Source organism: Grammomys surdaster, unplaced genomic scaffold (assembly GCF_004785775.1).
Source record: "Grammomys surdaster isolate TR1022 unplaced genomic scaffold, NIH_TR_1.0 125742, whole genome shotgun sequence".
In the NCBI taxonomy this organism is placed as follows: Eukaryota; Metazoa; Chordata; class Mammalia; order Rodentia; family Muridae; genus Grammomys; species Grammomys surdaster.
In genome coordinates, this window is record NW_021620574.1 from 1,383,459 (window position 1) to 1,399,172 (window position 15,714).

At 51.2% G+C, this 15,714-nt stretch overlaps 1 protein-coding gene across 2 annotated transcripts; it reads left to right on the top strand.

The window, feature by feature from the left end:
• Positions 1 to 476: 476 nt before the first annotated feature.
• Lmbr1l (limb development membrane protein 1 like) lies at positions 477 to 13,722 on the top strand. 2 transcript variants are annotated; one of them, XM_028788285.1, is made up of 17 exons: positions 477 to 854; positions 3,537 to 3,621; positions 4,963 to 4,996; positions 6,008 to 6,147; positions 6,278 to 6,381; positions 6,929 to 7,055; positions 8,408 to 8,476; positions 8,608 to 8,672; positions 8,955 to 9,027; positions 9,117 to 9,200; positions 9,280 to 9,356; positions 9,923 to 10,000; positions 10,224 to 10,297; positions 11,271 to 11,361; positions 11,632 to 11,698; positions 12,790 to 12,951; positions 13,138 to 13,722. In XM_028788285.1, the coding sequence occupies exons 1-17, from the start codon at positions 783 to 785 to the stop codon at positions 13,203 to 13,205; spliced, it is 1,470 nt and encodes a 489-aa protein (XP_028644118.1). In that variant the 5' UTR covers positions 477 to 782; the 3' UTR covers positions 13,206 to 13,722. The 2 variants fall into 2 exon arrangements, with proteins under 2 accessions (XP_028644118.1, XP_028644119.1); XM_028788286.1 differs by having other exon boundaries at positions 639 to 854; positions 12,874 to 12,951; positions 13,138 to 13,673.
• The last annotated feature ends 1,992 nt before the right edge of the window (positions 13,723 to 15,714 follow it).

The window sequence follows — 15,714 nt, forward strand, 5'->3', positions numbered from 1 at the left end:
TTTTTAAGTCTCCTATTCGTTTTTGTTGTTGTTGTTTGTTTTTTAACTATTTGTTCTCTTATTTTAAGGCCTTCCACAAAAATAATTGTGCGAAAGCTGTCTGGAGTGGCAGGGGTTACTCCAGTAACAAATACACTTCTAGAAAACGCTATAGGTCCTTGAGGTTACAGGCAGCCGTCCCTTCTGAAAGCCCCGTGGTGCTTACATCTCGACGGGTTGGCCTGATCCCGACCTAATTCGTTTAAACTAAAATCCTGGCGGATATATATATATATATCCTGGAACATCTCGACCGCAGATCACACCGACTCTTCGTTTTAGAGCAGCTTCGACAGGCCAAAAACATCCCGCCTCTTTTCTCAGGATGTCCTATCAGCGCACCCCTAGCGATGACCGACAGTCTCCGAGGAGCCAATAAATTCCGCTCTTCCGAAGAAACCCGCCCAGGCCTTGTGTCGTCACTGGGCACCAAGGCTGGCACTTCCGCGTAGCCGGGCGGCGGGTACTTGCGTTGAAACGTGACTGCGAGTGACCCCACCTTAAAGGGGAGGGAACCGAAGGGGACCCGAGCCCTTTAAGACTAGGCGGGCTGGGGCCTGCCCCTTTAAGGCGGGGCGTCCGACCGCAGAATCTGAGCCCCAGATTACCTTGAGTTTCCGTCACGGGCAGCGAGGAGAGGCTCTTAGGCTGGGTCCGGGTGCTTGGCGGGCGGCGGCGGCCTCATCCCCGCTCGTCCTCCCCGGGCCCGGAGACACCCCCGTCCCAGTCATGCTGAGCAGAGTATGGAAGCAGCTGACTACGAAGTGCTATCCGTGCGAGAGCAGCTGTTCCACGACAGAGTCCGCGAGTGCATCGTGAGTCCGGGACCTGGGCGGGAAGGGGCCGGGCCGAGGTGGGAGGGGCGCGCCGCCGTGGAGATGGGAAGTCCTGCTGCCCGAGCTCCGAGGACCTCGACCCCTGCGAGCGCCGGGGCCGGGATAGTGAACTCCCGGGTCGAGTCGGCTGGGTCTCTGAGCCGTAAACAAAGCCGCCAGGTTTCCGTTCCTCGGCCGCCCGCCCCTCCCCCGCCCCTTCTACTCCACCCCCGTGGGTGTTCCTGGCGGTGAGTCCTTTAGTGTGGAGCAGCGTCTGATCCTCTCCAAAAAGATGGATTTGCTTCGGGACAAGTTGATGTGCGTGTTCCCCTTAAAAGTAGATGAAGGGCAACCATGCCTGATGTTGGAAAGAAGAGAGACCCGGTCACATTGAGCAGTTAACTAGGGAGGTGCGGTGGTAGCGCGAGGGGCGAGGGAAGAGTGGGGGCTGTAGTGGGTCCTCCCACTAAGGAAGATGGGTTGTAAGGAGTGGAGATGGAGGAACACCGAGGTTTCCTCGCCTGTTTTCTCTACCCCTTTAGTAGTGGTTGTTTTCATTCCTTCTGTGATTGAATCCTGGGCCTCTGGCATGCAGCGTGCCAAACACAAGCCAATACAATGACACACACCCCGCACCACTTCCGACTAATTTGTTTGACACTGTAGAAGACAGGGTTTCCAGCTTTCCAGCCATTTGGGGAGTTCTCCTGTGCGTGTGTGTGTGTGTGTGTGTGTGTGTGTGTGTGTGTGGTGGGGCGGTGTCACGGGGGTCCGGGGTCTGCCATGATCCTGCGCGCATCTAGCCTGTACTCCTTATGCCCTTAGCGTAACCTAGAACTGCAGCTGAGCCTTCCACACTGCAGTGTACGACTCTAGGGTAGGAGCACCCAGTGAGACTTAGGGAAATATATTTTCTTTGGGCCTGCTTTGAATGATAATCTCTCTGCTGCTTCTACAGAGCTCTGCACATACTAAATGAAAAGGAGAGGGTTTACATGAGTGGAAAGAGGTCTTAGTGGATAAAGGGGAGGGCCTGGATGGAGTCATTCTTCAGTTTTCTCAGGCTGAGCTTTAGGCTACCCTTAGGCACGCTTAGATTGAAGAAAGGGTAGAGGGAAACAAGATATACCTAGGTCTGCCCTTATCAATGAGGGCATACGGGTGTGGCATCCCTTATGTGTTCCTTGGGAGAGGCACACATCGGGGATTGGGCATATCATGGAGACACATCCAGGCCTTAGGAGATACTGACAGCCTGGAGGGATAAGCCCTCAGAAACGGCTCAGGATGTTTCTGCCTCCTAAGCCATTAGCTTAGGACATTGGCTCCAGCCAAGGGCAGGTGAAAGTTTCTAGTGCCTCCTGCATGTGGCTCCATCTAGAAACTAGAGAACAACTTAGATAGAAGGTGGTGGCACATGCCTTCAATTCCAGCACTCGGGAGGCACAGGCAGGCGGATCTCTGAATTTGAGGCCAGCCTGGTCTACAGAGTGAGTTCCAGGACATCCAGGGCTACATAAAGAAACCCTGTGTTGAAAAACGAGAGAGAGAGAGAGAGAGAGAGAGAGAGAGAGAGAGAGAGAGAGAGAGAGAGAGAACAGCTTAGTCTCTTAGCCTGTGCTGGAAGTGGGTGGGACTCCAAGCCTGACCTTTTGAGCTCTTCTACCTTCTTGGCTATTATCCAAGTTCAAGACCGAAACGGGCAGAACAGTCTGCTGTAAAAATTCAGCTGCATCTTACTGGCCCCTTCTATAGGGATTCCCTAAATCAAAAGCTACCACTTTAGTATAAAGTGCAGGACTTTCTTGTTCTCTTCTTTGTCACTGTACAGATTTCCTTTAGGGTCGGTTTTATCTTGGAGATTAGAAGACACACGAGATCGACCTTGTCTGTGGCTACCTCAAATGTAATGGCATTTTTTTTTCTTTTTTTTCCTCCGACCTTGGAGTAGTATGGAGGTGTAATGCTTGTACTAATTATCTGTCCAGCTTCTGTCCTGTTATCTGGAGGTCTAACCACTCAAGGCCATGTGTGGGTCCTATGATACCTGGCCCTGAAGTTGGAAATTATTTGTGGTAGGGTCTCAGGATTGACTATGTTTAAAGTGACAGATTACCAGCTCTGGAAATGTTGGGCCTGACTAAAGCCTTCTCTTAAGCTAACCGGCCCCTCGTTTGGAGCGGACGTTCTGACTTCTCTCCAGATGATACTCTTACATAGCGGTGCCTGGAGCATACTTTCTCGTCACAGCAACTGCAGTTGAGTAAGAGGACGTGCCAAGACAACGCAGACGTCTTTTCCTCAATCCCGTTCCTTTCCTAGCATGTTCTCAAAGTCAGTCTCTCTCATTCTATGGCCTGATTTAGGATGCGGGGCACGTGTGTGCGAGCGTAATGTGTTATTTCTACGAGTTTCTCTGTTAGCCTCTCAAGGTGTGCATGACGCTTGTGGCTCCAGCACAGTACCAGGGCTGGGCTAGCATTGTTTTCCCAGGGACGACCTCTGTTTGGTCCTTCTTAAAGCCTTCCCTCCCTCCCCCTGTAGCTTAACTAGAAAGAAGGCACCTAAGACATGTAGAGAGTCCCACTATGTCTGGAGCTTTATACGGAGGCCCTTGAGGCTGTGCAGTGTGCTAGCGGCTATAGAACTTCTCATTCCAGGTTGTTTTTTTTTTTGCCACAGATCTCAATACTTCTGTTTGCAACACTCTACATCCTCTGCCATATCTTCCTGACCCGCTTCAAGAAGCCTGCTGAGTTCACCACAGGTACTTCCCCACTCGCAGCCAGAGTCCTGGTTGCCATGGGGCTGGCCTCGGAGGAAGGTGTGATGGTGCCTTCTGGGAGAGGACAGGGGACTGCTGGGCTGTTCTGCAGTCTCTGCCTCTGGAGCCCCTGTTGTTCACGAAAGCTGAGGGGAAGTGAGTGGGAGGTCTAGGTGAGATGTCTCCAAGCTCCGGGCTTTGGGCACCTTACATAGCTTTTACTTCTTTCTCCTTTTCTTTTTTGTTACTTAGTTTATTTGTATATGTTTTTAAGTTAGAGAACAAACTCATGTTTTATTGTGGGTTTTTCAAAATCAGATACCTCTCTCTTGGTTTTGTTTTATAGAAAATATCTCCTGTAGTCCTGCCTGACCTTGAACTCTTTATGTATCTAAGGATGGTCTTGAACTCCTGTCTCTGCCTCCCAGATCCTGGGCTCCATGGTGCATGCTACCACATTGCTGTCAGAGTAGTTTTTCCCTTTTTTAAATTTTTTTCTCTGTGTAGTTGAGTCTTCCTGGAACGCACTATATAGACCTGGCTGGCCTTGAGCTCACAGAGATTCGCCTGCCTCTGCCCCCCAAATTCTGTGATGAAAGGCACGCACCACTACCACCTGGCTTTCATTTGGCTTCTCTAGTCCTATTTCTTCCTACAAAACAAGCGTCCTGAAGTCCACTTTATCACGGGGACGACCAAATGAGAGCCTTCTGTAAACCTTAATTAAGTAGCAACTGCAGGGTGAATCTTGGTGTGTGTTTTATGTTGGCTCATTTCCTAGTGCTCTTCCACTGGGACCCAGCGCTTCCCAAGGTTTGCTGATGATAGTCTTTATTTGTGTAGAACCTAAGTATTCTCAGACTGTGGCTTTTCGTCCCATACATCTCTGATGGGGACAGAAAACACTTTGTTTCAGAGCCTAGACCCAACCTGCTCAAACACCCAGCCAAGCTGTCTCCATTGGTACTCCCCCCTTGAGAACTTTTCTCTGGAAATCTCCTTCTCCCCTCTAGCATTTCTTTTCCCTCACCCAGGCCCTGATGTGAACAACCTCACAGACTGCCCTGTGTTTATTGTATCTGAGCCCATATAAAGAGGAACCTGTTATGACAGTGACAGTGGGGAGGAAGGAGAGGGGCAGGGAATTCAGGGGTCTATCTTCTGTGTAACGGTCAAGGACCCTGATCATTACACTGGCATCTTGTTCGGAGAACAGGCTGTGAGGCCTGTAGTTTAAAATCTACCAGAGCCTCTTGGTGAGCACTTCTTCAGTGGGGGGGGCATTTGGTCCCAGAGCTGCCCTCTGATGTCTTGGTGCTTCCCTTTCCTATCTGTCTCTTGCAGTGGATGATGAAGATGCCACAGTTAACAAGATTGCGTGAGTGTCACTACCCTCAAGCCCAACTCCAGTGACTTAGGAGCTGGGATCTGGAGTCCCCTGGAGGCGGGAGAAAAGGAACTGTCATCCATCCAATGAGATGAGTTCCTACTTCCACCCTGTTTCTGCCATCTTCTGGCTTTACCTCAACCCAGGGATGCTGGAAAAGCTGTTCTTCCTGTCTCCCTGGTTAGGCCAGGAGCTTCTAGGAGCCTCACGATCAGGATGTTGGCTAGGGCCTGAGTCACCAAGAAATGGCTTAAGCTTGGCTTCACCTCCTGTCAACATGGGTGGGGAATGGAAGGGGGAGACAGGCTGATGGAAACAGAACAGGGTTTGGTGAAAATTAAAAACTCCTGAGGGGTCAGAGAAACCTTGTCTCAACCCCCTCCACCCCTTCAAAAAAAATCCTGAGGGCAAAGAATGTTTGGTTCTTAGAAGAGAGGCTCGCTATAGGCACTGTCTGGTCAGTAGCAGCACCTACAGAGGAATGTGGAGATGCCCTCTGCATTGATAGACGGGAAGGCTCTAGTCTGCGTTTGTGAATTTGTTTCCAGCTGGTGCAGCCCTATGAGGTTGGGTTTTAGCTGGCCTTTATCCTCTGTGCTAATGCCTTCTTAAAGGGCATACCATATGGAGTGTCTAAACTCTTATCTAAAGAGGCAAGCTCAGACCCTGGATCCCTAAGCAGAGAGGAGGAGCCACACCCCTTGCTTTGTTAGCATTACTGCTGGGCCCTGTAGGATGTATCATGGTCCTGGGATAGCCCAGACAAGTGACATGGCAGGTAACGAGGTACCCATGAATGCCTGAGCTGTGCCCATCCTATGTGCCAAGGCTACCCTGTAGGTGAGGACTAGGCTGGGATAGCAGTGGGCAGAGCCCAGATGGATAGCTCCTTCCCATCGCTACCGCTGGTTCTAAAAGCCCTGAGTGCCCTTGGGAAAGAAATGGCTTCTAGAGCAGCAGGGACGGCAAGTGCTGGGCTGACATAGCCTTTTCCCCTCGTAGACTGGAGCTGTGCACCTTTACCCTGGCGGTCGCCCTGGGCGCCGTCTTACTCTTGCCGTTCTCCATCATCAGCAACGAGGTGCTGCTCTCGTTGCCGCGCAACTACTACATCCAGTGGCTCAACGGCTCCCTCATCCATGGTATGTGGCTGGACCAGAGCGTGGGGTAGGGAGTTGGGCAAGTAAGTAGGAGACCCGGCAGCCTCAGGTTCGGCAGTCATGTCTCCCACCTGTTGATCAGTCTCCATGACCAGCTCTGCTTTTCCTCTAGGTCTTTGGAACCTCGTCTTCCTCTTCTCCAATCTGTCCCTCGTCTTCCTTATGCCCTTTGCATATTTCTTCACAGAGTCTGAAGGCTTTGCTGGCTCCAGAAAGGTAAGTACATGAAGTGTTAGTCAACCTGAGCCAGCAGCAGAACTCTATTCTAGGGAGGTGGCATCAGCAGATAGTTTGTAGCCTTCAGTCAAAGTTAAGGGCTGGAACAAGGAGTCGGAGGCTGTAGTAACATGAGAAGTCAGTGCCGTGGCCCCATCCTTTATAGAACTATTGAGAGTTAAAATTGAGACAGATCTCTAAGCAGGAGAGTTACTACCTTACTTTTGTAGCTACTACCAGAAACCAGGAAGCATAGGAATTCCAGACTTGTTCCACTACCTTCTGCTTCCCTGCTGATCCTTGCGTTGGGCAGACAGAACCAGAGGTGATTGAGCAGAGAGCTCTAGTGCTGTAGACATCAGGGACCGTGTCCTCCAAACAGAGGAGGAGGCTGAAGGTGTCTGGGGGTGGGGCTTACAAGTGAATACAGAGAAGCACTCTTCCTGTCTCTGAATCCTCAGTCCTCAAGCCCAGGCATAGTTCCAGTGTCTCCTTCCTTCCTGACGTTGACCCCCTCCTCGGCTTTAACCGTTTCTTCCTGTTGTAGGGCGTCCTGGGCCGGGTCTACGAGACAGTGGTGATGTTGATACTCCTCACTCTGCTTGTGCTGGGCATGGTGTGGGTGGCATCTGCCATTGTAGACAATGACAAGGCCAGCAGGGAGTCACTCTATGGTGAGAATTAAACTGTCTGTCACTGATTTAAAGGGGGAAGTTTTGGCTCCCGTGGCTTCAGAGGTCTCAGGCTCTGCTCCTGCAGCTAGTCTCGGTGTGTGACGAACCTCAGGTGCTGCCGAGTTCACGAACTGTGCATGCTAAGCTCTGCGCGTTGCAGTGGCCACCAGGTCTTCAACAGTCCAGTGTTGTTTTTTTTGTTTGACTGTTTCAAACAAAGGCAGTGTTTCTCTGTGTAGCTCTGGATGTCCTGGAACTCACTTTGTAGGCTAGGCTGGCCTTGAACTCAAGAGATCCGTCTCCTTCTGCCTCCTGAGTATTGAGATTAAAGGCATGCACCACCACTGCCTGGCCCAACATTCAAGTTTTGAAAGCCCATTTTATATCTAAACCAAAACAGAGCTCCAGCTTTTTCCTCTCTTTTAAAGATTTGCTTTTGTGTGTATGTGTATTTTCCCTGTCTGTGAACCACATCTGTGCAGTGCCTACAGAAACCAGAAGAGGTCATTGGATCCTCTGGAACTGGAGCTACAGGTGGTTGTGAGCTGGCTTGTGGGTGCCGGGAACTGAACCTGGGTCCTCTGGAAGAGCAGCCAGCTCTTAAGTGGTCTTAACCACTGAGCCACCCCTCTCCCCATCATACCTCCTAAGACTGACTCTTTAGAGCTTGTAATTTGAGCTCAGGAGACTTAGTCAGGGTCACTGCTGTGGGGTCGTGGGTTTGTATAATGAGTTTGAGGCTGTCCAGGGCTATAGAGAAAGTGCTGTCTTAAAAACAAAAGAACATGGGCTGGATAGACTGTGTACACATCCAGCACACAGAGATATCCCCTTGGGGCCACACAGTGATTTAAAAGGTAGGTAATCAGCCAGGCATGGTAGTACACGATTTTAATCCCAGCATTCCGGAGGCAAAGGCAAGTGAATCTCTGAGTTCCAGCCCAGCCAGGGGGCTACTAGTGAAACCTGTTTTCAAATATATGAATAATAGATGATAAACAGTTGTAAACTTTCCACTTGAACATCCTGGTTCTCCTAGGATCACAGGTGTATGTTACCATACCTGGCCTCCCATCTTAGCATTGAGAAGTTTCATGGTAATATCTGCCTTGCCTGATGTGGGAGAGGATCTGGCTATACTTACCCTTGGTCGCCTGCATCAGACGACAGCTGTCCTTTTATATGAATGAGGATCCTTAGTGTACCTGCTGCCCCATCTCTGGGCCAGCTGTCCCATCTGTGCTACTTGACTGTAGGTGTCTGAGATGCGTTCTTGTCTAGACCCTGCGCCCTGTCACCTCCTAGAGATCAGACATGAGCAGGACAAGCTGACATGGCTTTTATTGTCCTAGACTTCTGGGAGTACTACCTCCCCTATCTCTATTCCTGTATCTCCTTCCTCGGAGTCCTGCTGCTCCTGGGTGAGTGTCAGAATCTGGGAGAGGAAGAAGACATCTTGGGCTACAGTTAGGGTGGAAGGGGAAGGGTTGGGGGAGGGATGTGGAGGGAGTGAAAGGTCTGGCATGTGACTGACCAGCTCTTGTGCCCACAGTGTGCACTCCACTAGGTCTCGCCCGCATGTTCTCCGTCACTGGGAAGTTGCTGGTCAAGCCCCGGGTATGTAGTGCTCCTTGCCTCTTGCGCAGGGTCACTTTCCTGCATCTGAGGCGGAACCATGAAATGGCCCTGCATTGTGTTGTGCGCAGCTTGTAGGAGGCCACACCCTTCCCCCACCCCCACCCCTGTCATGGAGCTGATCAGAACACAGGGAATTGGAAGGGATAGGACAAAGCTGCTGGGCACAGGATGGTGCATCTGAGTTAGAGGAAACACTGAGATGTAGGAGAGCTGTCGGGATCAGGGAGCCTCTGACAGCTTCTCCCTGTCCGCTGCCCTCAGCTACTGGAAGACCTGGAGGAACAGCTGAACTGCTCAGCCTTTGAGGAGGCAGCTCTGACTCGAAGAATCTGCAGTGAGTCTAAACCTCCCCTTGCCTGGGTGGTGGTGGCCTGGCCTTGGCAAGGACTGAGTACTGGAGGGAAGTATGTCCTCTGCCTTCAGATCCCACGTCCTGCTGGCTGCCGCTGGACATGGAGCTGCTGCATAGACAGGTCCTGGCTCTGCAGGCACAGAGGGTCCTCTTGGGTACGTGGCCTGGTAGTTTACCCAAGGAGAGTAGGTCCTTGTTCCAAGTACTTACTAACAACATCCCACCCCTGCACAGAAAAGCGGCGGAAAGCGTCAGCCTGGCAGCGGAACCTGGGCTACCCTCTGGCCATGCTGTGCTTGCTGGTGTTGACGGTGGGTTTACTAGCCTTGGTGGCACGGCCTGGGAGTAAGTGGGTCCTTGGTACTTTAGCTTCCTCAGGGAGGAAAAGAGATGTACGTTGTCATCCGTAGTAGACGTTGCCACTAAAAGGGCCAACTTTATGTGCTGTCCCGAGCACATCAGTCCCCATGTTGTAGTCCCCATGTTGCCCCAAATCACAAAGTCACTGGGAAGGTATGCAGATATGCCTTGGAGTGAGAATAAATTAGGACTTCAGGAATAATCTTAAAAGGTATCTTTTCCTAGATCATGGGGGGTGGGGGCTTTGCTGGAGATTGATCCTGGAATTTGCACATGTTAGTAGAGTGCTCTGCAGAGCTACCCCTCCCCCAACCCTGTAGGTATTCTCCTAGTTAGGCTTTTGTAGTCCGTCCATTTGGAAGCAGTTTGTTGAGTAACATCCTCAAAGTGCTGTGATGCTAGCAGCTAGAGGGAAGCAAACTGAAAGTGCTAAATTAAAGAGAGTGTTTGTAACCCTGCACCGGGCTCAGCTGTGGGAGGAGTGGGGTGATGGGAGCTGGTGGCCTTCTGCACACAGGGCCTGTCTGTGCTCATTGTGGCCGTCCACATCCTGGAGCTGCTCATTGACGAGGCTGCCATGCCACGGGGCATGCAGGTATGGCTCTTGGGGGCTTCCTTCTGAAAGGGCAGGGAGGCTGGACTGTCTCCTGCTGTCGGACTACCTGAAGCAGGCCGATTGCCATGGGTTCCAGAATAAGCTATTTGGTCAAGGGGGAGGCTGGAGAGAGAGACAGAGTGGAGGACAGAGGAAAGGCTGGGTGGTCCTGGTGTTCACGGTGGGAATGTCTTTCACTAATGCCACCTCCACCACCTCATAGGATGCCGCCCTGGGCCAGGTCTCCTTCTCCAAATTGGGATCCTTTGGCGCCATCATCCAGGTCGTGCTGATCTTGTATCCTTCTGGAAACTCCCGTGGCCTCTGCCCACCAAACCTGCTTCCCAGGACTCTTAATAGACCCCTGGGAGCACTGGGGAGGAGCACTAGAGAGGCCGTACATCTTCATCTAACGGGTTCAGAAAAAAGGACACACTTGGTCTTGAGGACTGGGGAGATAACTCCGTCTGTGAAGCACAGTCAGGAAGATCCCGGTGGCTTGTTCAAGACTCAGTTTAGCCAAACTTGAGGATTGAAGTACCCTGTCCCAAAAAGTAGTAAGGAATGGGCTGGCAGGATGGTTCAGCAAGCAAGGACTCGGCTGTTCCTGAGTGCCTGATGCTCTTTCCAGAGAGCCTGAGTTCAGGTCACAGCACCCAGGCCAAGTGGCTCAGTGCTGTCTGACTCCAGTGTGGGCCTGACACTCTCTTCTGGCCTCTGCAGGCATCTGCATCCACACACACATACCTTCCCCTCCCCACAACTAGACGAATGTCTTTCTAAGTAGTTTGTTTTTATGTGCAGTGGTGTCTTGCCCATATGTGTGTTAGAACCCCAGAAAATGGAGTTACAGACGGTTTTGAGCTAGGAATTGAACTCAGGACCTCTGGGAGAGCAGCCAGTGCTCTAACTGCTGAGCCATCCCTCCAGCCCTAGGAAATGTTGTTTTAAAAAGACAGTTCAGTAGATAAAAGTGCCTGCTATGCAAGAAGCCTGACAACCCAAGCTCTGTCTCTGGGAACTCCCAGTGTCATGAGAGAACTGACCCCTGAGGTTGTGTGTGCACACCTGTATGTGCAGTGGCATGCATGTACACAGGCATACAGCGTAATAGTAGGTAACGGGAGAATGACAGAAGATACCCCGTTTCCACCTGTGGCCCTCTGCGCACACGTGTCTACACCACACAGAAAACCTTGATCTTGAACAGGCCTGAGAGGCAGTCATTACTTCTTAGAAGCTAGCAGGTTCTTCCCTAACCCAGTGGCAGTTACCTGATGGTGTCCTCAGTGGTGGGTTTCTACAGCTCTCCACTCTTCGGAAGCCTGAGACCTAGGTGGCACGACACATCTATGACACAGGTAGCTAGCGGGAGGGGGGTGGCAGGAGTGCTGCAAGCTGGCAGCTTTATTTTGATAGTCTCTTCCCCCCATCTCCGCTGCCCACCCCCACCCACCCACCCCCAACCCCCTCCGAGACAGGGTTCCTCTGTGTAACAGCCTGGCTGTCCTGGAACTCACAGAGATCCTCCTGCCTCTACCTCCCAAATGCTGGGATTAAAGGCAGGGACCACTGCACCCAGCAGCGCTGTCGGCTCTTGCCAACTTTGCCTCTTCTCTGCTCTCATCCAGATAATCGGAAACTGTGTCTGCCTCCTGGTCCTCAGCTCAGCACTCCCTGTCTTCTCTAGAACCCTTGGTGAGTAGTGGGGGTGGGGGTAGACAATCTGAACTTAGTAGGGAGTTTCAGACCTCAGCTACATTAGGAAAACCTAATGTAAAAGAAAACTGTCCAGGTCTTACTAATCATCCTGTCTGAGCTTCCGTAGTGCCGGGAACTCTTTCTTTTAATACCTGTTTTTGAGTTTTTAAAATTACATTTATGTGTGGGTGGGAACTGTATCAGAGGACAACTTCCAGGAGTTAGTTCTTCTCTTGGACCATGTGGGGAATTAAACTCAGGCTGGCAGCACGTAGCTACCCGTGAGCCATCTCTCTTGGCCCACATTTGTGATTTTGTAATAGGAGTGTTCAACACGTGCTTTCTCTTCTATGACACGAGAACGTGGAGGAAGTTAGGCCTACTGGTCCATCATTTAGTCCAGGATAGATGCAGTAGGAATGTGTATTTAAATGGGGGGTCAGGTCTAGGACTTGAAAATGTTGTGACAGGGGTTTAGAAGGAGTTAGGCATGGTGACTTACACTTACAGTCCTGGAAAGCTAGTGGTAACAGAATGACAAGCTGTTGGTCATCCTCAGCTGCATAGTCCAGACAGGAGACTGTCTCAGAGGTGGGTGGTTTAATAGTGCCTGGCACAAGCAGACCAAGTGTACACTGCCTTCATTATCGTAGTCCGCTGTTTTCTCTGTTTACATAGAAGAAACAGGTCCCGAGCGTGTAAGGAGCGTGCCGGTGTTAGCCGGCTGTCTAGAAGTGGGACTGGGATAGGAAGCAATGTGATGACTGCACTCTGCCAATGTGTAGCTTCCTAGTCAGGAGCCACTTATAATCCTGAGAACCTAGAATAACCTGAGGCCAGCAGCAGCCCTGCTGAAGGAAAAGATACAAACAAGTCTCTGGGAGGAGGAACAGCAGCGCTGATTGGCTGATTGATCGGTTGAGTCGGCCTGATCTGGCCTGGGGATGGGCTTGTAAGGCATGCATCACAGATGCTAGGTAACAGTTGTGATGTTCAGTCATGGCCACTAGGAGGCAGCAGAAAGTTGGGCTCCTTTGAGGAGAGGGCTGGGGGAATTCCCCCTTCTGATGGCGGACTTTGTACTTCAGGGCTGACACGGTTTGACCTGCTGGGTGACTTTGGACGCTTCAACTGGTTAGGCAATTTCTACATCGTATTCCTCTACAATGCAGCCTTTGCCGGCCTCACCACACTCTGCCTGGTGAAGACCTTCACTGCAGCTGTGAGGGCAGAACTGATTCGAGCCTTTGGTAAGAGAGTGTGGGCTGGTTGGTGGAGGGTGGCGGGGGAGCTCCTTCTGAAGCAGGGGTGGCCCCAGCAGGGAAGAGGAGGTGCTACCTGTTTACCCACCTGTTTGACCCATTGTTCTATCCTATCGCCTCCCCTCTGAGGAGCTGACCTGTGCCCCTTCTCACAGCCTACCTTCTGTCTTCCAGGGCTGGACAGACTGCCACTGCCTGTCTCCGGTTTCCCTCGGGCTTCTAGGAAGAAACAGCATCAATGAGCTCCAGCTGAGGGTTGAGAAGGAGAAAACTGGGCACTGCCCAGGTCTGGAGGAGAGCCCTAGGTGGCTGGACCTCGGGACCTGGAATCTGAGAGAGTGGGTGACAGAGGGGACAGACCGTCTGTACTGTTGCTTAATCTGAGCCAGAGTTTGGGACCCGACCGGCCTCCTGCCTTTTCAGATGTAGCTGTGGCCTGAGCATCCAGTGGAGCTGGGGGACTCGCTCTAGTTCCTGGTCCCAAATACGTTTACACATCTATCTGCCTCAATCCTGTTCCAGGCCATGCCTGAAGCCATGTTTACATGATTTGATGTGCAATAGGGTGGGTGGGAGTTGGGAGACTGGGCCAGGGGTAGGTTCTGGACACAGGTCGTCTTCCTTGCCTCTGGCCTCGAGGAGCCGAAGCACTGTGCTGTCCTGTGGAGGCTTTGGACCGCTGGAGAGACCAAGGGTGCGGGGGGGGGGGGCTGCACCCATCAGCAATAAAGTTGATCCCAGGGTTTTCTTGGTTCTTTTGTAAAGAGCCTGTCTCTGTGTCTATTTGTGAACCTTGTTCCATCTAGTCCCGAGTCTATGCCATCCACTTCTTCCCCTCTGTGGACATTGCGGAGCCCTGTGGGGCTGTCGACCTGGTGTCAAGCCAGACAGTTTTGCAGAACACTCTTCCTATGGCTTCACTTAAAGCGGGCTACCTCCACAGGGAGTAGCCACCCATGCCTTTAACCGGGGTACCCAGGAAGTAGAAGCAGGCAGAAGGTGTATGGTTTTGTTTTTTGAGGCCAGCCTAGTCTGCATTGCAAGCTTCAGGCCTGCCACAGTTACATGGTGAGTCCTTGTATTCAATACCCCCTCCCCACAAAAAAGTTGACTAGTCTTCTGGATTCTGCCTTCTACTTGGGGCTTTGTTTCTATACCGTGGGAGTTGGGGTAGAAGGGCATGCACACACGTCTACGATGCCACCCCCTGCCCACCTGCAGCCCTGACCCACATGCAACAGTTGGCTGTAAAGGGGCCTGGCTGGCAGGGTTTTATTCCTACCTCAGAGAAGAACCTGGGTCCAGTTGTGTAAAGACTGTCGATTCCTTCTGTCCTCCTGTACTGAGGAAGGAACAAACCTGCAGAACTCTGCAGATTGTACATTGCACAACTTCAAAGAGTTATAAACTCAGAGTTGTTTGTAATTACTTTTTTGTTTTGTTTGACACGGGGTCTCACTGTATAGCCCCAAGCTGTCCCGAAACTCATTCTGTGGATCTGGCTGGCCTGGAAATGGCAAAGATCCACCTACCTCTGCCTGCTTAGTACCAGGACTAAAGGCTGTATCTGGCCCTAGAATTCTTAAAACTTCACTGAGGTCAGGGAAATCTGGTGTGTGAGTGTGTGTGTGTGTGTGTGTGTGTGTGTGTGTGTGTGTGTGTGTAGAGTTCATAGGATAACTTTTCTTCCATTGTGTGGATCCTGGGGAGTCAAACTCCCTGCCTCTGCTGAGCTAGCCTCACCAGCCTTTGGGTCTGGTGGTGTCAAACCCAGGACCTATGCCTGTTAGGCAGCCTCAATACCACAGAGCTGTCTTCATCTCCAAGACCATTTCCTTGTAAAGGGAAGTCAGACATGAGAGGGGTTTTACCCCTCTGGTTTTTGTTCTAGTTTGTACAAAGTCACGGAGCGCTAGCCTTGGAACTGGGCGAGGGAGGACAAACATCGAATATAAAAAGTGTAGATTCCACAAATACTTGCCAAGTGCAGTACTTGAAGCTAGACTAGACGGCCTTGGAAATGCCCGATAAACCAGCCGGTGCTAAAAGCTGCTTTGTCTGAAAGGTGCCGGATCTTCTAATACTGTGGTGCCAGGGTAGTTGATTGCTACCCTACAGCAGGGCATCAGGAATGGGTTTCGTTGTTAATTTTGTAGTGTTTATTATGTGCGTGTGTGTGTGCAAGTATATGTGTGCACCCGTGTCATACTGGTGTATGTGTAGAGATCAGAGAACAATTTACTTCAGATCTTCCTTACACCATGTAGGTTCAGATTGGAATCAGGTTGTCAGGCTTGGTAGCAAGTGCCTTTACCGAACCATGTCCCCAGCCTTGTTTTGCTTTGAGACAGTCTCATTGTATGTAGCCTCGGCTGGCCTGGAACTCAATATATAAACCAGACTAGGCTGGCCTCCAAATGACAGAGGTGTACCTGCCTCTGTCTACCTCCTGATCTCTGGGATAAAAGTTTTGCAACACCATGCACACAAACTAAACCTTTGGCCAGTTGCTGTGTGGTACATACCTTTAATATCAGCACTCAGGAGGCAGAGGCAGGTAGAGCTCTGTGAATTTGAGGCTAGCCTAGTCTATATAGCCAGATCCAGGACAATCAGGGTTACAAAGACCCTGTCAAAACTTAAAAAAAAAAAAAAAAAGATTTGTTTTTTAAGGGCTGAAGAGATGGCTCAGAGGTTAAGAGCACTATCTGCTCTTCCAGAGGTCCTGAGTTCAATTCCCAGCAACCACAT